At 37.4% G+C, this 25,480-nt stretch overlaps 1 protein-coding gene across 1 annotated transcript in view; it reads left to right on the forward strand.

Annotated features, from left to right (window-relative positions):
* Positions 1 to 25,480, forward strand: part of TEX11 (testis expressed 11) — a 358,382-nt gene that overhangs the window by 22,401 nt on the left and 310,501 nt on the right. Inside the window, exons 3-5 of the mRNA XM_007470148.1 lie at positions 429 to 550; positions 13,445 to 13,529; positions 17,517 to 17,596. Of these exons, the coding sequence (XP_007470210.1) occupies positions 429 to 550; positions 13,445 to 13,529; positions 17,517 to 17,596 (287 nt within the window). The remainder of the gene's footprint in view (positions 1 to 428; positions 551 to 13,444; positions 13,530 to 17,516; positions 17,597 to 25,480) is intronic.

The following is a 25,480-nucleotide window of genomic DNA, read 5'->3' on the forward strand; positions in this document are numbered from 1 at the left end:
TATGTCTGTCTAATGCTTTAAAGTATTAATAAGTATTTCAGTTTTACAGGGCATGTATCTAAGTCTCTCTTCAGAATTTCTACGTTTTGTAATTTTGAAGACATTGTTAATTTCTCTTCTGTAGTTTTAATATGACCTATAATAACATGACTATTTGTGAAGTCAATGCATTTTACTTTGAGAATGAGTAATGATGATTAAGTTATAAACAAGTGACTCCCAGGAAATACAAATGTTATTTGAAAATTATACTTTGCCTTTAGCTAGAATAAACTTTATCTCCAGTTTGGTTTTACTCTAGGGAGTATTGAAGTTTCTCCATGCTGTATTCATTTGGCAAAAGGTCTAGGAACAGATTTCAGAATGATTTGCTGCTTTCAGCCAGTGGTGATAGTTCACAGCACTTTTATCATTTATTGTTATTTCAGAAACTGTTGAAAGCCTGATTATGAAAGACAGTTCACCTGTGATACCTGAGACAATTGATAGACTCTTCGCGGACATAGGAAATATCAACAGGGAGTCTATGGCTGAAATACAGGACTCTCAGGTTGGTATTGTATTTATAAGTTTTGATGATTTTGTTTGTAAGTTTTGATGATTCACTGTTTTAATTAATGTATAAGTAAAAAAATAGACTTCATGATTAACATGAAATCTGAATACATGGAAATCAAGCCTAATGGCACATTTAGGGAAAATAGTGTTTTAGAAACCAATGGAAAAATATGTCTCAAATTTAATATGTACTATTTAATCTGTCTAGGCTTCAGTTTTCTCATCTGTTAAAAGCATAATAAAACCCACCTCCCAGTGTCGTTGTGAATAGTAAACAAAATAACATATTTAAGGTCCTTGGTGCATAGCAGTTAGTCACTTAATAATAGTTCTTGGGCTTCTCTGGTGGCGCAGTGGTTAAGAATATGCCTGCCAACGCAGGGGACATGGGTTTGAGCCCTGGTCCTGGAAGATCCCACATGCCATGGAGCAACTAAGCCCGTGCGCCACAGTAAGAGAAGCCACTATGATGAGAAGCCTGCACACCACAACGAAGAGTAGCCCCTGCTCGCTGCAACTAGAGAAAGCCTGCAGGCAGCAATGAAGACCCAACACAGCCAATAAATAAAATAAATAAATAAATAAAAATAATAGTTCTCTTTTCCTTCCTTGTTCAGCAAAGTAAGAAACTACGTGGTACTTGGTAGTGGGGAACTCAGTTGAATATAAGGCTTCAGTGGTGCTTTTTTGGTTTTTTTTTTCTAGTGTTTAATTGGAGGTCTGTCACTTAATTTTGAAATTGCCTTGAGGTTCTGAAATACTTTTGGGAATGTTTGCCTTGGGCAGATCCTTCCATTTTGGTGATTGCACACATGGAGAGGTGAGAATAAAGTTTGTTGTAAATATGTCTCATATATATATATATATATAACTTTATATATATAACTTTATATATAATTCATATGCCGTATAATTTACCCATTTCAAGTGTACAATTCAATGATTTTTAGTATTTCACAGAGTTGTGCACCCATCACCACAGTTAACTTTAGAACATTTTCATCACCTCCGAAAGAAACCTCGCACCCATTCACAGACACTCTCCATTTCCTCCTCTCTCCTCCAGCTCTAGGCAACCTCTAATATACTTTCCATCTCTGTGGATTTGCCTATCCTGGACATGTTACATAAATGGAATCATACAATATGTGGTCTTTTGGGACTGACTTCTGTCACTTAGCATAATGTTTTCAAGGTTCTTCCATGTTGTAGCATGTGTTTGTACTTCATTACTTTTATTTTTAATTCTAATTTCCATTTGAAAGCTTGAGTTTTATTTATTGATTGATTGGCTGCGTTGGGTCTTCATTGATGGGCGTGGGCTTTCTCTAGTTGTGGCGAGCGGGGGCTACTCTTTGTTGCGGTGTGAAGGCTTCTCATTGCAGTGGCTTCTCTAGTTGTAAAGCACGGGTTCTAGGCACGCAGGCTTCAGTAGTTGTGGCTCGTGGGCTCTAGAGCACAGGCTCAGTAGTTGTGGTGCATGGGATTAATTGCTCTGCGGCATGTAGGATCTTCCCAGAGCAGGGCTCGAACCCATGTCTCCTGCATCTGCAGGCAGATTCTTAACCACTGCGCCACCAGGGAAGTCCCATGTACTTCATTACCTTTTATGGCTGATAATATTCCATTCTTTGGATATATCATGTTTTGTATATCCATTCATCTGTTGATGAACGTTTGGGTTGTTTACACCTTTTGGCTACTATGAATGATGCTGCTATGAACATTCATGCACAGGTTTTTATGTTTTTATTTCTCTTAGGTATATACCTAGGAGTGACATTGCTGTTCATATGGTAACTCTGTTTAAATTTTGAGGAACTGCCAGATTGTTTTCCAAAGTGACTGTACCATTTTACATTCCCACCGGCAGCATATCAAATTGGGTCAAAAATTGACCCAGTTTTTCCACATCATCACCAATACTTACTATTAGCTTTTTGATTATAGCCATCCTAGTGAGTGTGAAGTAGTATCTCATTGTGTTTGTTTTATTTTTAATTGTGGTAAAGTATACATAATGTAAAATTTACCATCTTAACTATTTTTAAATGTAAAATTCAGTAGTATTGAGTACATTCACATTGTTGTGCAACCAATCTCCAGAACTCTTTTCATCTTGCAAAACTGAAATTCTATACCTATTAAACAACAACTTCCCATTCTCCCTTTCCCCCAGACCATGGCAACCACAATTCTACTTTCTATAAGTTTGACTACTCTTGGTACTTCATATAAGTGGAATCATACAGTATTTATCACTTTGTGACTGGCATATATTTCACTCAGTATAATGTCCTCAGATGTATCCATGGTGTAGTATGTGTCAGAATTTCTGCCTTCTTTTTTCCCCTCCCCCAGAATTTATGTCCTTTTTAAGGTTTCATAATATTCCTTTATGTGTACATACCACATTTTGTTTATCTATATATCAGTCCATAGATACCTGAACTGCTTCCACCTTTTGGCTTTTGTGAATAATGCATCTATGAACATGGGTATAAAAGTATCTGTTCAAGTCCTTGCTTTCAATTCTTTTGGGGATATACCCAGAAGTGGAATTGCTGGATCATCTGGTAATTCTGTTTTTGTTTTTTTTTTGAGGAACTGCCATACTGTTTACCATAGTGGCTGCACCATTTTAAATTCCCATCAGTAGTGCACAAGGGTTCCAGTTTCTCTACATCCTTACCAACACTTGTTATTTCTGTTTTTTGATAGTAGTCATCCTCATGGGTATGAGGTGGTATCTCATTGTGGTTAATTTGTTTCCCTGATGGCTGATGATGTTGAGCACCTTCTCATGTGCTTATTGGTCATTTGCATATTTTATTTGGAGAAATATATTAAGATCCTTTGCCAATTTTAAAATTGAGTTGTCTTTTTATTATGAGTAGTAGGAGTTCTTTATATATTCCAGATACAAGTCACTTATCAGATACGTGACTTGCAAAATATTTTCTCCCATTCTGTGAGTTATCTTTTCACTTTCTTGATTGTATCCTCTGAAGCAAAAATGTTTAAAATTTTGATGAAGTCTAACTTATCAAGTCTTTCTTTTATTGTTTATACTTTTGGTGTCATATCTAAGGAGGCTTTTCCTAACCCAAAGTCATGAAGACTTACTGTTACGTTTTCTTCTGAGAGTTTTATAGTTTTAGTTCTTACCTTTAGGTTTATGATCCATTTTGAGTTTACTTTTGCATATCATATGAGGAAGGGATCCAAATTCATTCTTTTGCATGTGGATATCAAGCTGTCCCAATATGTTTGTTGACTGTTCTTTCTCCATTAAATTTGGGTTAGTATCCTTTATCAAAAATCAATTGGCCATAAATATGAGGGTATATTTCTGGATTCTCAGGTCTATTCCATTGATCTATATGTCTGTCCTTATGCCAGTACTACACTCTCCTGATTATTGTAGCTTTGTAGAAAGTTTTGAAATTGGAAAAGTGAGTCCTTTAACTTTGTTCTTCTCTTTCAAGATTCTTTTGACTATTCTGGGGTCCCTTGAATTTCCATATGAAATTTAGGATCTGCTTGCCAATTTCTGCAAAGAAGACAGCTGGAATTTTGATGGGTAGTGCATAAATCCATAGATCAACTTGGGGAGCATTGCCAACTTATCAGTGTTAAGTGTTCTAAGCCATAAAATGGCGTGTCTTTTCATTTATTGTTTAATTTTTCAGCATTTTTAGTTTGGAGTGTAAGTTTTGTACTTTTTTGTTAAATTTTCTACATGTTTCATTTCTTTTGATGTTTTTGTAGATGTACTGTTTTCGTAATTTAATTTTCAGATTATTCATTGCTAATGTAATTGTTTTTCGTGTATTGATCTTGTATCCTGCAACCTTGTTAAATTTGTTAATTAGTTCTAAAGTTGTTAGTATATTTTTTTACATAGAACTCTCTTTTTAGAATGCTCAACATCATTAATCATTAGAGAAATGCAAATCAAAACTACAATGAGATATCATCTCACACTGGTCAGAATGGCCATCATTAAAAAATCTACAAACAATAAATGCTGGAGAGGGTGTGGAGAAAAGGGAACCCTCTTGCACTGTTGGTGGGAATGTAAATTGATACAGCCACTATGGAGAACAGTATGGAGATTCCTTAAAAAACTAAAAATAAAACTACCATATGACACAGCAATCCCACTCCTGGGCATATACCCTGAGAAAACCATAATTCAAAAAGAGTCATGTACCACAATGTTCATTGCAGCTGTATTTACAATAGCCAGGACATGGAAGCAACCTAAGTGTCCATCAGCAGATGAATGGATAAAGAAGATGTGGCACATATATACAATGGAATATTACTCAGCCATAAGAAGAAAAGAAACTGAGTTATTTGTAGTGAGGTGGGTGGTGGACCTAGATTCTGTCATACAGAGTGAAGTAAGTCAGAAAGAGAAAAACAAATACCATATGGTAACACATATATATGGAATCTAAAAAAAAAATGGTCATGAAGAACCTAGGGGCGAGACGGGAATAAAGTCGCAGACCTACTAGAGAATGGACTTGAAGATATGGGGAGGGGGAAGGCGAAGCTGGGACAAAGTGAGAGAGTGGCATGGACATATATATACTACCGAATATAAAATAGATAGCTAGTGGGAAGCAGCCACATAGCACAGGGAGAACAGCTCGATGCTTTGTGACCACGTAGAGGGGTGGGATAGGGAGGGTGGGAGGGAGGGAGAGGCAAGAGGGAAGAGATATGGGGACATATGTATATGTATAACTGATTCACTTTGTTATAAAGCAGAAACTAACCATTGTAAAGCAATTATAATCCAATAAAGATGTTAAAAAAAAGGAAGTCTCTTTTTAGATTATAACCTCTTTTTACTCTGTTGTTAGTGAAAAGAGGTTATGAGGTTCAGAGTAAGAGTCTGGTCTTATTTTGCAAGGTCTGTCTGGTTTTAGAAGTGCCTCGAATTTTTCTTTCTAGAAAGCCTAATCATCATATTATTTACCTCTGTTTGCTGCATATATTTACTGTGTTTATCATTACACATTTATATAAACCTAGCACAAGTCTTGCCACATATTAGGTGCTCAGTATATATTAGCCAAATAAATCTGCATTTTGTGAATATGCAGTGTTTATAGTCAGAATTAATCTTAGCCTTTCTTTTATTTTTTTGCAATGTCATTTTTTAAAATTAAAAAGAATTTTTTTGAAGTATAGTCGATTTATAATATTGTGTTAGTTTCAGGTGTACAGCAAGGTGATTCAGATATATGTTCTTTTTCAGATTCTTTTCCATTATAGGTTATTACGATACACTGAATATAGTTCCCCAAGCTATACAGTTGGTCCTTGTTTACCTGTTTTATATACAGTAGTGTATATCTGTTAATCCCAAACTCCTAATTTATCCCTCCCCCACATTTCCCCTTGTGTAACCATAAGTTTGTTTTCTTTTTTTCTAAATATTTATTTGTTTCTTTATTTTGGCTGTGCCGGGTCTTGGTTGCAGCACTTGGGATCTTGGCTGCAGCGTGTGGGATCTAGTTGTGGCATGCCGACTTCTTAGTTACAGCATGTGGACTTTTAGTTGCAGCATGAATGCGGGATCTAGTTCCTTAACCAGGAATTGAACCCGGGCCACCTGCGTTGGGAGCACAGAGTCTTACCCACTGGACCACCAGGGAAGTCCCATAAGTTTATTTTCTGTCTGTGAGTCCATTTCTGTTTTGTAAATAAGTTCAGTTCTACCATTTTTTTTTTTAGATTCCACAAATAGGTGATATCATATGATATTTGTCTTTCTATGTCTGACTTGCTTCACATTATGCACATGGCATTATTTCATTCTTTGTTTTTTTTCCTTTGGCCATGCTGCATGGCTTGTGAGATCTCCGCTCCCTGACCAGGGATTGAACCCAGGCCATGGTATTGAAAGCCTGGAGTCCTAACCACTAGGCAGCCAGGGAACTCTCTCATTCTTTTTCATGGCTGAGTAACATTCCGTTGTGTATGTATGTATGTATACATACACACACACACACACACCCACACACACACACACACACCCACATATTCTTTATCCATTCATCTGTTGATAGACATTTAGGTTGCCTCCATGCCTTGGCTATTGTAAATAGCACTGCTGTGAGCATTGGGGTATATGTATCTTTTTGAATTAGAGTTTTCTGTCTTCTCTGGATATATGCCCAGGAGTGACATTGCTGCATCACATGGTAACTCTATTTTTGTTTTTTTTAAGGAACTTCCATACTGTTCTCCATAGTGGCTGTATCATTTTACATTCCCACCAACAGTTTTCTCCACACTGTCTTTAGTATTTATTATTTGTAAACATTTTGATAACTTGTAGTTGCCATTCTGACTTGTATGAGATGATACCTCATTGTAGTTTTGATTTGCATTTATCTAATAGTGATGTTGAGCATCTTTTCATATGCCTGTTGGCCATCTGTATGTTTTCTTTGGAGAAATGTCTATTTAGGTTTTCTTCCCAATTTGTTTTATTTATTTTTTAAAAAACGTTTATTTTTTATTTTATTTTATTTATTTATATATTTTTTAACATCTTTATTGGAGTATAATTGCTTTACAATGGTGTGTTAGTTTCTGGTTTATAACAAAGTGGACGAGTTATACATATACATATGTCCCCATATCTCTTCCCTCTTGCATCTCTCTCCCTCCCACCCTCTCTATGCCACCCCTCTAGGTGGTTACAAAGCACCAGGCTGATCTCCGTGTGTGCCCAATTTTTGATTGGGTTGTTTTTTCGATACTGAGTTTTATGAGCTATTTGTATATTTTGGCAATTAAGCCCTTATCAGTTCCATAATTTGCACATATTTTCTGCCATTCTTTAGGTTGTCTTTTCATTTTGTTGATGGTTTTTTTTTTTTTTTTTTTTGCTGTGGAAAAACTTTTAAGTTTAATTACGTCCCATTTGCTTATTTATTTATTTATTTTTTAAATTTATTTATTTTTTTGCGATACACGGGCATCTCACTGTTGTGGCCTCTCCCGTTGCGGAGCACAGGCTCTGGACGCACAGGCTCAGCGGCCATGGCTCACGGGCCCAGCCGCTCCGCGGCATGTGGGATCTTCCCGAACCGGGACACGAACCCGCGTCTCCTGCATCGGCAGGCGGACTCTCAACCACTGCGCCACCAGGGAAGCCCCATTTGTTTATTTTTTAAGTTTTTAAAAATTAATTTATTTTTGATTGCGTTGGTTTTTCATTGCTGCATGCATGCCTTCTCTAGTTGTGGTGAGCAGGGACTACTCTTTATTGCGGTGCGCGTGCTTCTCATTGCGGTGGCTTCTCTTGTTATGGAGCATGGGCTCTAGGCGTGCGGGCTTGAGTAGATGTGGAACGCAGGCTCTAGAGCGCAGGCTCAGTAGTTGTGGCACATGGGCTTAGTTGCTCCGTGGCATGTGGGATCTTGCCGGACCAGGGCTCGAACCTGTGTCCCCTGCACTGGCAGGTGGATTCTTAACCACTGCGCCACCAGGGAAGTCCCTAATGTGTTTATTTTTGCTTTTATTTCTTTTGCCTTGGGAGAGAGATCTAAGAAGATACTGCTATTATTTATGTCTGAGAATGTTTTGCCTATGTTCTCTTCTAGGAGTTTTATGGTGTCATGTCTTCTATTTAAGCATTTAAGTCATTTTGAGTTTATTTCTGCATATGGTGTGAGGGAGTGTTCTAACTTCATGGATTTACATGCGGCTGTCCAGCTTTCCCAATACCAGTTGCTGAAGAGACTGTCTTTTCCCCATTGTATATTCTTGCCTCCTTTTTCTTTGTCATAGATTAATTGACCATAGGTACATGGGTTTATTTCTGGGCTCTCTATTGTGTTCCATTGATCTGTATGTCTATTTTTGTGCCAATGTGACCACTATTTTAAATGGCTGAATAATATTCCTTCTAGTGGATTTAGCATATTTCTTTTGTGTATTTCTTTATTATTGGACACGTATGTTGTTCTTAAATTTTCACTATTGTAAATAATAATGTATGGAACACTATGTAGTGCAGAGGTTATCCCCTCCATATTTTGGATTATTTCCAAAGGATAGAGTCTCAGAAAAGCAATTACTGTGTCAAAAGATATGAACATCACAAGCACTGACATTGAAACTGTGATTAAAAATCCAACAAATAAAAGTCCAGGACAGATGGCTTCACAGGCAAATTCTATCACACATTTAGAGAAGAGCTAACACCTATCCTTCTCAAACTCTTCCAGAATATAGCAGAGGGAGGAACACTCCCAAGCTCATTATACGAGACCACCATCACCCTGATACCAAAACCAGACAAAGATGTCACAAAAAAAGAAAACTACAGGCCAATATCACCAATGAACATAGATGCAAAAATCCTCAACAAAATACTAGCAAACAGAATCCAAAAGCACATCAAAAGGATCATACACCACGATCAAGTGGGGTTTATCCCCGGAATGCAAGGATTCTTCAATATACGCAAATCAGTCAATGTGATACACCATATTAACAAATTGAAGGAGAAAAAGCATATGGTCATCTCAGTAGATGCAGAGAAAGCTTTCGACAAAATTCAACACCCGTTTATGATAAAAACCCTCCAGAAAGTAGGCATAGAGGGACCTTACCTCAACATAATAAAGGCCATATATGACAGACCCACAGCCAACATCGTGCTCTGGTGAAAAACTGAAACCATTTCCATTAAGATCAGGAACAAGACAAGGTTGCCCATTCTTACCACTCTTATTCAACATAGTTTTGGAAGTTTTAGCCACAGCAGTCAGAGAAGAAAAAGAAATAAAAGGAAATGCAAATCGGAAAAGAAGTAAAGCTCTCACTGTTTGCAGATGACATGATACTATGCATAGAAACTCCTAAAGATGCTACCAGAAAACTACTAGAGCTAATCAACGAATTTGGTAAAGTAGCAGGATACAAAATTAATGCACAGAAATCTCTTGCATTCCTATACACTAATGATGAAACATCTGAAAGTGAAATTAAGAAAACACTCCCATTTACCACTGCAACAAAAAGAATAAAATATCTAGGAATATACCTACCTAAGGAGACAAAAGACCTGTATGCAGAAAATTATAAGACACTGATAAAAGAAATTAAAGATGATACAAATAGATGGAGAGATATACCATGTTCTTGGATTGGAAGAATCAACATTGTGAAAATGACTGTACTACCCAAAGCAATCGACAGATTCAATGCAATCCCTCTCAAACTACCACTGGCATTTTTCACAGAACTAGAACAAAAAATTTCACAATTTGTATGGAAACACAAAAGACCCCGAATAGCCAAAGCAATCTTGAGAAAGAAAAATGGAGCTGGAGGAATCAGGCTGCCTGACTTCAGACTATACTACAAAGCTACAGTAATCAAGACAATATGGCACTGGTACAAAAAAAGAAATATAGATCAATGGAACAGGATAGAAAGCCCAGAGATAAACCCATGAACATATGGTCACCTTATCTTTGATAAAGGAGGCAAGAATATACAATGGAGAAAAGACAGCCTCTTCAGTAAGTGGTGCTGGGAGAACTGGACGGCTACACATAAAACAATGAAGTTAGAACACTGCCTAACACAATACATAAAAAAAAACTCCAAATGGATTAAACACCTAAATGTTAAGGCCAGACAGTATCAAACTCTTAGAGGAAAACATAGGCAGAACACTCTATGACATAAATCACAGCAAGATCCTTTATGACCCAGCTCCTAGAGCAATGGAAATAAAAACAAAAATAAACAAAGGGGATCTAATGAAACTTAAAAGCTTTTGCACAGCAAAGGAAACCATAAACAAGATGAAAAGACAACCTTGAGAATGGGAGAAAATATTTGCAAATGAAGCAACTGACAAAGGATTAATCTCCACAATTTACAAGCAGCTCATGCAGCTCAATATCTAAAAAACAAAGAATCCAATCCAAAAATGGGCAGAAGACCTAAATAGACATTTCTCCAAAGAAGATATAAAGACTGCCAACAAACACATGAAAGAATGCTCAACATCATTAATCATTAGAGAAATGCAAATCAGAACTATAATGCGGGGCTTCCCTGGTGTTGCAGTGGGTGGGAATCTGCCTCCTAATGCAGGGGACATGGGTTTGATCCCTGCCCCAGGAAGATTCCCACATGCCACAGAGCAACTAAGCCCGTGTGCCACAGCTACTGAGACTGTGCTCTAGAGCCTGTGCTCTGCAACAAGAGAAGCCACAACAGTGAGAAGCCCGCACACCATTCGCTGCAACTAGAGAAAGCCCATTCACAGAACAAAGACCTGACACAGCCAAAAACAAAAACAAATACAAATAAATAAATAAATTAAAAAAACAAAAACTAAAAACTACAATGCGATACCATCTCATACTGGTCAGAATGGCCATCATCAAAAAATCTACAAACAATAAATGCTGGAGAGGGTGTGGAGAAAAGGGAACCCTCTTGCATTGTTGGTGGGAATATAAATTGATACAGCCACTATGGATAATAGTATGGAGGTTCCTTAAAAAACTAAAAATAGAACTACCATACAACCCAGCAATCCCACTCTTGGGCATATACCCTGAGAAAACTGTAATTCAAAAAGAGTCATGTACCACAATGTTCATTGCAGCTCTATTTACAATAGCCAGGAGATGGAAGCAACCTAAGTGTCCATCATCGGATGAATGGATAAAGAAGATGTGGCACATATATACAGTGGAATATTACTCAGGCATAAAAAGCAACGAAATTGAGTTATTTGTAGTGAGGTGGATGGACCTAGAGTCTCATACAGAGTCAAGTCAGTCAGAAGGAGAAAACCAAATACCGTATGCGAAGACATATATATGGAATTCAAAAAAAAATTTTGTCTTGAAGAACCTAGGGGCAGGGACTTCCCTGGTGCTGCAGTGGTTAAGAATCCGCCTGCCAATGCAGGGGACATGGGTTCGAGCCCTGGTCTGGGAAGATTCCACATGCCGCGGAGCAGCTAAGCCCATGCACCACAACTAGTGAGCCCGCATGCCACAACTACTGAAGCCCACGCGCCTAGAGCCCGTGCTCTGCAACATGCGAAGCCCGTACACTGCGACGAAGAGTAGCCCCTTCTCTCCACAGCTAGAGAAAGCCTGTGAGGAGCAGCGAAGACCTAACGCAACCAAAAATAAATATATATATATATTAAAAGAAAAAAAAAAGAGGACCTAGAGGCAAGACGGGAATAAAGACGCCGACCTACTAGAGAATGGACTTGAGGACATGACGAGGGGGAACCGTAAGCTGGGAGAAAGTGAGAGAGTGGTAGTGTATATACGGACATATGTACACTACAAAATGTAAAATAAATAGCTAGTGAGAATCAGTCACATAGCACAGGGAGATCAGCTTGGTGCTATATGACCAGCTAGACGGGTGGGATAGGGAGGGTGGTAGGGAGGGAGGCACAAGAGGGAAGAGATATCGGCACATATGTACATGTATAACTGATTCACTTTGTAATAAAGCAGAAACTAACGCACCATTATAAAGCAATTATACTCCAATAAAAATGTTAGAAAAAAAAAGGTATGAACATTTTTTGGCTCATGTTGTCAAATTGCTTTGCAAAATACCCAAAATGGCAGCTTTAAGCTCTTTTACTCTGCATGTTTATTTTTCCACCTAAATACCATTTGTTCCTCTGGGAAATTTTAAGTCAAATATTAACTCCATGTGCTTTTGATGAAACAAATCAAATAATATTTCATATGAAAGTCATCATTAGGTCAACTGTGGCATGGGGATACTGTGTGAGAGAGATGGAGATGAGCATAATAATTAGCTGCAGAATAGTAGTGAAATGATGGCCATGCTACGTAAATAATCCATTTAAACAGGGAAATGTGGAATTGTAGGGGGAAAAAGTGGTCTTGAGGAAATAAACTAAAATACAATTGTGCACCATTATTGTACACAAACTGAATTTAATATTTTTTCCAGTTATTCCTCTTAGTCGTATTACTACCAATATGTTTATGATAAGATAATGGTATATAGCTTCTATTGTAGTCACTATAGCACACCGGGAGATTTAGGCCAGAGCTATGGCATATTGGTCTGAGGCAATAGTAGCACCCAGGACCAACTGTTGGCCTTCAGAGATCTCTTGCCAGAAACCAATCTACTGCAAATTTTATTCTTGAGATACTATGAGCTTGATTTATTTTTCCATCCAGTTGACTGTGTTCCACCTGATAGAGAAAACCAGATGAAGCTACTAGAATCTTTGCCCCCATAATCCCTAGAACAGAACATAATAAAACAATAAATCTTATTATTTTAATATGTATTCTTTATTTAGCACTTTTGCAGGTGGTATAAGTGCTACATAAATTGAGTGAGATATGATCTTTGATTTCAAGGAGTCTAGTTGGGAAATAAGAGTAACAATAAAAACAGAATAAATGATACACAGTAGCATAGTTAATTGCTCAGTTACGTAAAACTTAGTTAATATAGGAATTCAAAGAAGAGAGAGACCAATGAAGACTGTAATGGTTGCTGAAAACTTCATGTATGTTCTTGGTGAGGGTGAATTTGGATTTGAGTTACATAAAGATCATGGGAGGAGGTATATCAGGTGAAGCCAACAGTATGAATAAAGGTACGCAGGAATGAACAAGTTGTGTTCATGGGACAATAAGATAATTCTGTGGGTAAGTTTTTGGGAGAAAAGTTAAAATGGGACTAGATTATGGAGGACCTGTAAATGACCCACAGTAGTCACATAAACGTGAAACATGCATGAAAGAAAATATTACTGGAGGTGGACAGTATTTTAAGTGGCTAAGAAAATGTTTCTGTTGTACAGATTGAAGATATGGCAGTAAACCTGTGGAACTGGGCAGTTACCAAGAAAACAGCTTTGGGTTTAAGTGAAGAGCAGAGCGCTAAATGTACGTATATGTTTTGTGACTCATATTATGAGGAGTGTTCTTATTATACAGTAGATTGTGTTCCTGCAGTTTAAATAATATTTTGACCTGTTCTTAGATGCAGATTTGTTAAAAGAAAACTAAACAAAACAACCCATAAGCAGTGGTTTCTCAAGCAAACCTTGCCTTGGTTTTGTGGTTTTTCAGAGCTTAGCTCCTTATTAATAGAAATTTAAAAGCGTAACTGCAAGAAATAGTCTGCTGGTGAACAACAGAGTTGATTAAAAATGAGGCAGGAAAATGAGAACTTGAAAAATTTCAAAGGACATGGATTATTTCTTTGGAGGAGAGATGATCAGAATCTTTAGGATTCTGAAGAACCATCAAATAGTAGTTTCTCCTCTCAGTTAATAAAATAATGAAACATGTTGCTGTGTGAGGAATTCAGATTAAAAAGTCTTTAAAGAATAGTGTCTTCATGAGGTGGGTTAATGAACATTGGACTGAGTTACTGAGAAAAATTATAGAAGTTTTTTGTGAGAGCAAACAAGAATAACAACAACAAAACAAAACCCCAAAACCATATTCAGCTGCTTAGATGTATTAAATGTGATCTACTGTCTGGCAGAGTTTGAGTGCTTTAGCTAAATGGGCAGGGTCTAGTGTGCTGACAGTTACTGATTTCCATCAAGGATAGGGACAGTTAATGCATTTATGGAAAGTATATGTCCCATTATAAAGGATACATTGAGGCAGCAAACCAAAAGGTGAATCTCTGGAGTGCTTGGCTTGTAGACAAATGAATTTTGTCTGTATGCAACAAATAGAATTTAATACCAAGTATTTATCTTCATGAATATAAACCAAACTGTATACAACTTCAGTGTATGTATAGGGTGATTAGTGGTTCATATAGTCAATAATATACTTATTTTTTAGCCCACTCCTCTATTAGGATGTTTAGAGAACAGTTCTGTCTCTTTAAGTCTCAGATAAATGTTGATTTCATTGCTCCTAGAAGCCTTAGATCTTGTAGTTGTGAGGAGGGAAGAGTTGGAAATTCATCTGTGGGAGAAATTTAGTACATAGGTGAACTGTGCGATGTTAAAATGCTTTAATTCTAAACTTCTCCCGTTCTGCATATCAAGGAACATTGCTCTGGCTGTTTTTCACTGCTTGTCAAATAGTGGGGATTTGGTAGATGAAGTGGGAGCTGCAGCCCTAGGACCGACCTTTCCTAATGTACTTACTCTGTATGTAGCAGTTCTTAGATATTTGGGTGCTTATTATGTGTATAATACTTTTAAGATACAGTGGAAAACAGGGTGTAGTGCAGGAAGCCTCTGATTTTAAAAAGTTTTAGTCTCAAAATCTGTTGATTGGAAGATACTTTGTCTCAAAAACAAATTCAGTGTGCCTGGATTGTGTTGTGATCAAAACGTCATTAAGATTTATGCACTACAATTTATTATTATTGGGAAGAATTATGGAACAATGAACAGAAATAGGAAAGGCAGAAGTAGAGGAATGACTCTTAAACTTTAGTCTTAGACCTGTTGTATTTGAGGTGACAGTAACGTTGGAGATGGGAGACTGGAGCTTGTGAGAAAGGTCGGGCTGCCTATAGATTTGATGGTTATTCACATGGAGATGACTGTTGAAGCCACAAGAATTGTTGAGTTCTCTGAGGGAGAAAATAAAGAGCAGTGGTTCTTAGATACTGATATAAATGAGAGTAACCTGTGGAGCCTTTTTAAAATACAGATGCCCAGGCTCCACCACTGGAGGTTTTGATTTGGGGGGTTTAGGATGAAACCTGGGCATGTCTGTAATTTGAAAAAATTTCTCAGAAATTCTCATGCATACCAAATATTAAGAACCAATGGTGTTGAGAGAACAGAGTACTGAGATTTTAACCTTAATTCTTCCAGTTAAGGACTGGAAAGAAAAAGAGCAAGAATAGGAGACCACGAGTGACAGTCAAAATATTCTAGAGGAGACTCACTACCCACTTATTGAGTACATACTCTTTTTTTTTTTTTTTCTGGTACGTGGGCCTCTCACTGCTGCGGCCTCTCCCGTTGTGGAGCACAGGCTCCAGACTCGCAGGCTCAGCGGCCATGGCTCACGAGCCCAGCCGCTCCGCGGCACGCGGGATCCTCCCGGACCGGGGCACAAACCCGTGCCCCCCGCATCGGCAGGCGGACTCCCAACCACTGCGCCACCAGGGAAACCCACATTTCCAATTTTTAAAATGTTTCCTTTATTGTTTTCAAAGTTTACTAATTCTTTACTCTCAAGGACCCTGATCTCAATTATTTTCCCTCTCCAAAGATATCTCCAGTGCTTCCCTCTCAATTTACTCCTTCCCCTCTACCTTCAAATATATCCATCTCCCTTCCTTGAAAAAACTCAGCTAACCCCACTGTGCTTCAAGCTTCCCTCCCATTTCTCCTCTTCCTCCCATTGTCAAACTTCTTGAACTGAATGACCTACTATCTGTTTTATTGCTACTCCCTCGTCTCCTTAATGCCCTGCAACCTGTTTTGCATCTTTACCACTTTACTAAAGCTGCACTCCCAAAGATCACCTTCCCTGACTTCACAGCTACATTTCACAATGATCATAATAACCTTTTTGAAAAATACTACTTCCTATGCCTCACTCTATCCTGGTTCAGCATTGAGCAGTGTCCCTCTGTGGGAAATGTCTTAGTCTAAGAACTTTGCTCCAGCCCCACATTCTTGATCCAGCTGTGTATAGTTATCACCAATAAGCCTTCAGGCCAAAGGCACCTGAGGCTCAGACAGAATGCTACTTCAGTATAAAGATGTTGTCTTTGTTGCTGTTGCTCTACCCTTGTCTTCTCATCAGCCTGTTCTTGGCCCCTCTATACTATAAACATCTTGGTTAGGTGCTTGCTGACTGACTCCTTGCATCTGCCTTACTCTGCTCCATCAGTACCCACAGCTTGATATTTGAATTGACTTTAAACAACATATAAATTTGCATCCTCTGGCATTTGTGAATTCTTTATTTTTACTGTTTATTTAGCTTTAACCCATTCCTTCCTAAATCCTCAAGCATAACGTATGCCTGGTATTTTTGCCCTGGAGTCTTACCTTGTCCCTTTTACCTGCTGCCTGCCATAACATGGTTTGACAACCCTATAAAAGATTATGTACTCGGGCTTCCCTGGTGACGCAGTGGTTAAGAGTCCACCTGCCGATGCAGGGGACACGGGTTCGTGCCCCGGTCCTGGAAGATCCCACTGCAAAAAAAAAAAAAAAAAAAATTTGACTACTTCAATTACCCGTAATTTAAGCTGGGCACATCTTCTCTTTTTCATTGGAATATTAATTAAAAATGGTGTTAGCATAAGTAGAATGGCTGCTGAGATTTAATAACATCAAGGCAACTAGTTCAGTTATATGTGAAGTCATCTTTAAAAAATTGGGTATATTTTATGATGAAAGAAACCACACAACTAAAGAGGTTACAATTATTCAAACTTTCCTATTTTCAGGGTAAATGAACTGTGTAATGAAGATATCTGTATTTTCTAAGTTATGCTTCAAGAACGTTTACCTCAGCTGCAGAAAATAGTATATTTAGACCGTTTCACATTTTAGGAGAATAATCTTAAACTATTCTGATGTTCAGGAATTTTGTCAGATGTTGAATAGCTTTAGTTTCCAATTCTACTTAGAATTATTTTGCTGCCAGCATGGTACATACAAGAGCATCATGTGAGTCTTTGGGATTTAAGACAGGCAGAAATTAAAATTTGAAAATTAGATATCTGTCTGACTAAAGCATTAAGCACATGATTCATTTGGTAATTTTCAGGTCATTTACTTTTGATAATTGATTTTTTAAAAAGACCTTTAAAGTTCTTATTTTTAACAACAAAAGTGGTTTCACTTCACTCCTCTTTTCTCTTTATATGAGTATATAAAAGGGGAATGAATGTTTTGTGTTTATGGGTATCTAATTACTGTTTTGCAGTACGGCATGTTGCTTGCAAGTTGGTGTGTATGTGTGAAGGCTCAGCTGCTTCAGAAGAAGCTATTCGAAGACAAATTTTGGTAAGTCCTAATTAAATCAGGAGAAAGTGCAGATTCAGTGAGAGGGTCATTACTCCTTTGTAGATGGTTGAAGTTAGTGTAAACCTGGAAGGGGGTTATATCCTTTAGTTATAGCAATGTTACTTTTATAATAATTATATCTATTACAATTAAAGGTCTCAGCAGTACTGTAGTTGTTATTACAGTGATTCAGTGGACTAAATATTGAACTTATAATTCAGGATTTATGAAAAGTAAGGAAAATAATAAAAAGTAATAGTTTTCTGCTCCATCCCTTTCTACCGCCTGTCTTGCTTCCTAGAGGCAAGTATGTTTTTTTAGTGGAAAGTATTTTTCCTAGTGTTTGAAAACAGTATTTTATTGAAAAGCTCAGATGTACACATGAAGCAGAAAAGATAATATGATTCCCCTGTTTACCTATCACTCAGCTAGAGTAATCATCAACTCATGACCACTCTTGTTTCTTCTATAACTCCTCTAACAGCAAACCCCTTGCCCCATGGATTATTTTGAAATAAATCCAAAGAAGCATTATTTTGCCCATAAATATTTCAGTACATGTCTCTAAAAGACTGGATATCTTTTTTATTCAAACCCAACACCCATTATCATACCTGATAAAATTTAATAAAGATTTTTCTAAAATCATCAAATATCCAGTCTTCCCTCCCCGCAACCCTTCCCACCTCCCTCCCCCCACTTCTTTCCAGTTGGTTTTTTAGAATCAGGATTAAAGTCCACACCTTGTATTTTGTTAATATGTTCTATAGTTTACCTAAGTTCTGGATTCTGCTAACTGCATCCTTATGGTGTCATTTAATATAGTACCTTGTCCTCTGTTTTTCCTGTAAACTGGTAGTTAGATTTAGAAGCTTGATCTGATTCAGGTTCATTTTTTTTTTTTAACATCTTTATTGGGGTATAATTGCTTTACAATGGTGTGTTAGTTTCTGCTTTATAACAGAGTGAGTCAGTTATACATATATATATGTTCCCATATCTCTTCCCTCTTTGTCTCCCTCCCTCCCAACTTCCCTATCCCACCCCTCCAGACAGCCACAAAGAACGGAGCCGGTTTCCCTGTGCCATGCGTCTGCTTCCCACTGGCTATCTACCTTACGTTTGTTAGTATATATATGTCCATGTCTCTCTCTCGCCCTAACACACCTCACCCTTCCCCCTCCCCATATCCTCAAGTCTGTTCTCCAGTAGGTCTGTGTCTTTATTCCTGTTTTACCCCTAGGTTCTTCATAACCTTTTTTTTATTCTTAAATTCCATATATATGTGTTAGCATACGGTATTTGTCCTTCTCTTTCTGACTTACTTCACTCTGTATGACAGACTCTAGATCTATCCACCTCATTACAAATAGCTCAATTTCGTTTCTTTTTATGGCTGAGTAATATTCCATTGTATATATGTGCCACATCTTCTTTATCCATTCATCCGACGACGGGCACTTAGGTTGTTTCCATCTCCGGGCTATTGTTAACGGAGCTGCAGTGAACATTTTGGTACATGACTCTTTCTGAATTCTGGTTTCCTCGGGGTATATACCTAGTAGTGGGATTGCTGGGTCATATGGTAGTTCTATTTGTAGTTTTTTAAGGAACCTCCATACTGTTCTCCATAGTGGCTGAACCAATTCACATTCCCACCAGCAGTGCAAGAGTGTTCCCTTTTCTCCACACCCTCTCCAGCATTTATTGTTTCTAGATTTTTTGATGATGGCCATTCTGACTGGTGTGAGATGATATCTCATTGTAGTTTTGATTTGCATTTCTCTAATGATTAATGATGTTGAGCATTCTTTCATGTGTTTGTTGGCAGTCTGTATATCTTCTTTGGAGAAATGTCTATTTAGGTCTTCTGCCCATTTTTGGATTGGGTTGTTTATTTTTTTGTTATTGAGCTGCATGAGCTGCCTGTAAATTTTAGAGATTAATCCTTTGTCAGTTGATTCATTTGCAAATATTTTCTCCCATTCTGAGGGCTGTCTTTTGGTCTTGTTTATGGTTTCCTTTGCTGTGCAAAAGCTTTGAAGTTTCATTAGGTCCCATTTGTTTATTTTTGTTTTTATCTCCATTACTCTAGGAGATGGGTCAAGAAGGATCTTGCTGTGATTTATGTCATAGAGTGTTCTGCCTATGTTTTCCTCTAAGAGTTTGATAGTTTCTGGCCTTACATTTAGGTCTTTAATCCATTTTGAGCTTATTTTTGTGTATGGTGTTAGGGAGTGATCTAATCTCATACTTTTACATGTACCTATCCAATTTTCCCAGCACCACTTATTGAAGAGGCTGTCCTTTCTCCACTGTATATTCCTGCCACCTTTATCAAAGATAAGGTGACCATATGTGCATGGGTTTATCTCTGGGCTTTCTATCCTATTCCATTGATCTATCTTTCTGTTTTTGTGCCAGTACCATACTGTCTTGATTACTGTAGCTTTGTAGTATAGTCTGAAGTCAGGCAGCCTGATTCCTCCAGCTCCATTTTTTGTTCTCAAGATTGCTTTGGCTATTCGGGGTCTTTTGTGTTTCCATACAAATTGTGAAATTTTTTGTTCTAGTTCTGTGAAAAATGCCAGTGGTAGTTTGATAGGGATTGCATTGAATCTATAGATTGCTTTGGGAAGTAGAGTCATTTTCACAATGTTGATTCTTCCAATCCAAGAACATGGTATATCTCTCCATCTGTTTGTATCATCTTTAATTTCTTTCATCAGTGTCTTATAATTTTCTGCATACAGGTCTTTTGTCTCCTTAGGTAGGTTTATTCCTAGATATTTTATTCTTTTTGTTGCAATGGTAAATGGGAGTGTTTTCTTGATTTCACTTTCAGATTTTTCATCATTAGTATATAGGAATGCCAGAGATTTCTGTGCATTAATTTTGTATCCTGCTACTTTACCAAATTCATTGATTAGCTCTAGTAGTTTTCTGGTAGCATCTTTAGGATTCTCTATGTAGAGTATCATGTCATCTGCAAACAGTGACAGCTTTACTTCTTCTTTTCCGATTTGGATTCCTTTTATTTCCTTTTCTTCTCTGATTGCTGTGGCTAAAACTTCCAAAACTATGTTGAATAAGAGTGGTGAGAGTGGGCAACCTTGTCTTGTTCCTGACCTTAGTGGAAATGCTTTCAGTTTTTCGCCATTGAGGATGATGTTGGCTGTGGGCTTGTCATATACGGCCTTTATTATATTGAGGAAAGTTCCCTCTACACCTACTTTCTGCAGGGTTTTTATCATAAATGGGTGTTGAATTTTGTCAAAAGCTTTCTCTGCATCTATTGAGATGATCATATGGTTTTTCTCCTTCAATTTGTTAATATGGTTAATCACATTGATAGATTTGCGTATATTGAAGAATCCTTGCATTCCTGGAATAAACCCCACTTGATCATGGTGTATGATCCTTTTAATGTGCTGTTGGATTCTGTTTGCTAGTATTTTGTTGAGGATTTTTGCATCTATGTTCATCAGTGATATTGGCCTGTAGTTTTCTTTCTTTGTGACATCCTTGTCTGGTTTTGGTATCAAGGTGATGGTGGCCTCGTAGAATGAGTTTGGGAGTGTTCCTCCCTCTGCTATATTTTGGAAGAGTTTGAGAAGAATAGGTGTTAGCTCTTCTCTAAATGTTTGATAGAATTCGCCTGTGAAGCCATCTGGTCCTGGGCTTTTGTTTGTTGGAAGATTTTTAATCACAGTTTCAATTTCAGTGTTTGTGATTGGTCTGTTCATATTTTCTATTTCTTCCTGATTCAGTCTTGGCAGTTTGTGCATTTCTAAGAATTTGTCCATTTCTTCCAGATTGTCCATTTTATTGGCATAGAGTTGCTTGTAGTAATCCCTCATGATTTTTTGTATTTCTGCAGTGTCAGTTGTTACTTCTCCTTTTTCATTTCTGATTCTATTGATTTGAGTCTTCTCCCTTATTTTCTTGATGAGTCTGGCTAATGGTTTATCAATTTTGTTAATCTTCTCAAAGAACCAGCTTTTAGTTTTATTGATCTTTGCTATTGTTTCCTTCATTTCTTTTTCATTTATTTCTGATCTGATTTTTATGATTTCTTTCCTTCTGCTAACTCTGGGGTTTTTTTGTTCTTCTTTCTCTAATTGCTTGAGGTGCAAGGTTAGGTTGTTTATTCGAGATGTTTCCTGCTTCTTAAGGTGGGCTTGTATTGCTATAAACTTCCCTCTTAGAACTGCTTTTGCTGCATCCCATAGGTTTTGGGTCGTTGTATCTCCATTGTCATTTGTTTCTAGGTATTTTTTAATTTCCTCTTTGATTTCTTCAGTGATCACTTCGTTACTAAGTAGTGTATTGTTTAGCCTCCATGTGTTTGTATTTTTTACTGCTCTTTTCCTATAATTGATATCTAATCTCATGGCGTTGTGGTCGGAAAAGATACTTGATATAATTTCAATTTTCTTAAATTTACCAAGGCTTGATTTGTGACCCAAGATATGATCTATCCTGGAGAATGTTCCATGAGCACTTGAGAAAAATGTGTATTCTGTTGTTTTTGGATGGAGTGTCCTATAAATATCAATTAAGTCCATCCTGTTTAATGTATCATTTAAAGCTTGTGTTTCCTTATTTATTTTCATTTTGGATGATCTGTCCATTGGTGAAAGTGGGGTGTTGAAGTCCCCTACTATGAATGTGTTACTGTCGATTTCCCCTTTTATGGCTGCTAGTTTTTGCCTTATGTATTGAGGTGCTCCTATGTTGGGTGCATAAATATTTACAATTGTTATATCTTCTTCTTGGATCGATCCCTTAATCATTATGTAGTGTCCTTCTTTGTCTCTTCTGATAGTCCTTATTTTAAAGTCTATTTTGTCTGATATGAGAATTGCTACTCCAGCTTTCTTTTGGTTTCCATTTGCATGGAATATCTTTTTCCATCCCCTTACTTTCAGTCTGTATGTGTCTCTAGGTCTGAAGTGGGTCTCTTGTAGACAGCATATATATGGGTCTTGTTTTTGTATCCATTCAGCCAATCTGTGTCTTTTGGTGGGAGCATTTAGTCCATTTACATTTAAGGTAATTATCGATATGTATGTTCCTATTCCCATTTTCTAAATTGTTTTGGGTTCGTTATTATAGGACTTTTCCTTCTCTTGTGTTTTTGTCTAGAGAAGTTCCTTTAGCATTTGTTGTAAAGCTGGTTTGGTGGTGCTGAACTCTCTCAGCTTTTGCTTGTCTGTAAAGGTTTTAATTTCTCCATCAAATCTGAATGAGATCCTTGCTGGGTAGAGTAATCTTGGTTGCAGGTTTTTCTCCTTCATCACTTTCAGTATGTCCTGCCACTCCCTTCTGGCTTGTAGAGTTTCTGCTGAGAGATCAGCTGTTAACCTTATGGGGATTCCCTTGTGTGTTATTTGTTGTTTTTCCCTTGCTGCTTTTAATATGCTTTCTTTGTATTTAGTTTTTGACAGTTTGATTAATATGTGTCTTGGCGTATTTCTCCTTGAATTTATCCTGTATGGGACTCTCTGTGCTTCCTGGACTTGATTAACGATTTCCTTTCCCATATTAGGGAAGTTTTCAACTATAATCTCTTCAAATATTTTCTCAGTCCCTTTCTTTTTCTCTTCTTCTTCTGGAACCCCTATAATTCGAATGTTGGTGCGTTTAATGTTGTCCCAGAGGTCTCTGAGACTGTCCTCAGTTCTTTTCATTCTTTTTTCTTTATTCTGCTCTGCAGTAGTTATTTCCACTATTTTATCTTCCAGGTCACTTATCCGTTCTTCTGCCTCATTTATTCTGCTATTGATCCCATCTAGAGTATTTTTCATTTCATTTATTGTGTTGTTCATCATTGTCTGTTTCATCTTTATTTCTTCTAGGTCCTTGTTAACTGCTTCTTGCATTTTGTCCATTCTATTTCCAAGATTTTGGATCATCTTTACTATCATTATTCTGAACTCTTTTTCAGGTAGACTGCCTATTTCCTCTTCATTTGTTAGGTCTGGTGGGTTTTTATCCTGCTCCTTCATCTGCTGTGTGTTTTTCTGTCTTCTCATTTTGCTTATCTTACTGTGATTGGGTTCACCTTTTTGCAGGCTGCAAGTTCGTAGCTCCCGTTGTTTTTGATGTCTGTCTCCAGTGGCTAAGGTTGGTTCAGTGCGTTGTGTAGGCTTCCTGGTGGAGGGGACTAGTGGCTGTGTTGTGGTGTATGAGGCTAGATCTTGTCTCTCTAGTGGGCAGGTCCACGTCTGGTGGTGTGTTTTGGGGTGTCTGTGGACTTATTATGATTTTAGGCAGCCTCTCTGCTAGTGGGTGGGGTTGTGTTCCTGTTTTGCTATATGGTTGGCATAGGTTGTCCAGCACTGTAGCTTGCTGGTCGTTGAGCGAAGCTGGGTGCTGGTGTTGAGATGGAGATCTCTGGGAGATTTTCGCCGTTTGATATTATGTGGGGCTGGGAGGTCTCTTCTTGACGAGTGTTCTGAAGTTGGCTCTCCCACCTCAGAGGCAGAGTCCTGACTCCTGGCTGGAGCAGCAAGAGCCTTTCATCCACTCGGCTCAGAATAAAAGGGAGAGAAAGTAGAGAGAATTAGTATAAGTAGGAGGAAATAGGAAAGAAAGAAAGAAAGAAAGAAAGAGAGGAGGGAAGGAAGGAAGGAGGGAAGGAAGAAAGAAAGAAAGAAGAAAAGAAAGGAAGAAGGCAAGAAGGAAAGAAAGGAGGGAGGGAGGGAGGAGGGAAGGAAGGAAGGAATGAGGGAAGGAAGGAAAAAATACAGAAAGAAAGAAGATACAGTAAAATAAAATAAAGTATAATAAAGTTATTGAATTAAAAAAATAATTATTTAGAGGAAAAAAAAAAGGGAAGGATAGAACCTTAGGACAAATGGTGGAAGCAAAGTTATAGAGACAAAATCTTACATAGAAGCATACACATATACCCTCACAAAAAGAGGTAAAGTGGAAAAAATCATAAAACTTGCTCTCCAAGTCCACCTCCTCAATTTGGGACGATTCGTTGTCTCAAAAAGGGAAGGAAGGAAGGAAAGATAGAAAGAAGGTAAAGTATAACAGAGTTCTTTAAATTAAAATTAATTATTAAGAAAAAAATTAAAAAAAAAAAAAAAAAAAGGGACGGATACAACCTTAGGAAAAATGGTGGAAGCAAAGTTTTAGAGATAAAATCTTACATAGAAGCATACACATATACCCTCACAAAAAGAGGTAAAGTGGAAAAAATCATAAAACTTGCTCTCCAAGTCCACCTCCTCAATTTGGGACGATTCGTTGTCTCAAAAAGGGAAGGAAGGAAGGAAAGATAGAAAGAAGGTAAAGTATAATAGAGTTCTTTAAATTAAAATTAATTATTAAGAAAAAAATTAAAAAAAAAAAAAACAATGGATGGCTAGAACGCTGGGACAAATGGTGGAAGCAAAGTTATAGAGACAAAATCTTACATAGAAGCATACACATATACCCTCACAAAAAGAGGTAAAGTGGAAAAAATCATAAAACTTGCTCTCCAAGTCCACCTCCTCAATTTGGGACGATTCGTTGTCTCAAAAAGGGAAGGAAGGAAGGAAAGATAGAAAGAAGGTAAAGTATAATAGAATTCTTTAAATTAAAATTAATTATTAAGAAAAAAATTAAAAAAAAAAAACAATGGACGGATAGAACGCTGGGACAAATGGTGGAAGCAAAGTTATAGAGACAAAATCTTACATAGAAGCATACACATATACCCTCACAAAAAGAGGTAAAGTGGAAAAAAATCATAAAACTTGCTCTCCAAGTCCACCTCCTCAATTTGGGACGATTCGTTGTCTCAAAAAGGGAAGGAAGGAAGGAAAGATAGAAAGAAGGTAAAGTATAATAGAGTTCTTTAAACTAAAATTAATTATTAAGAAA

This window comes from Lipotes vexillifer, unplaced genomic scaffold (genome assembly GCF_000442215.2).
Source record: "Lipotes vexillifer unplaced genomic scaffold, Lipotes_vexillifer_v1.1 scaffold926, whole genome shotgun sequence".
Classification (NCBI taxonomy): Eukaryota; Metazoa; Chordata; class Mammalia; order Artiodactyla; family Lipotidae; genus Lipotes; species Lipotes vexillifer.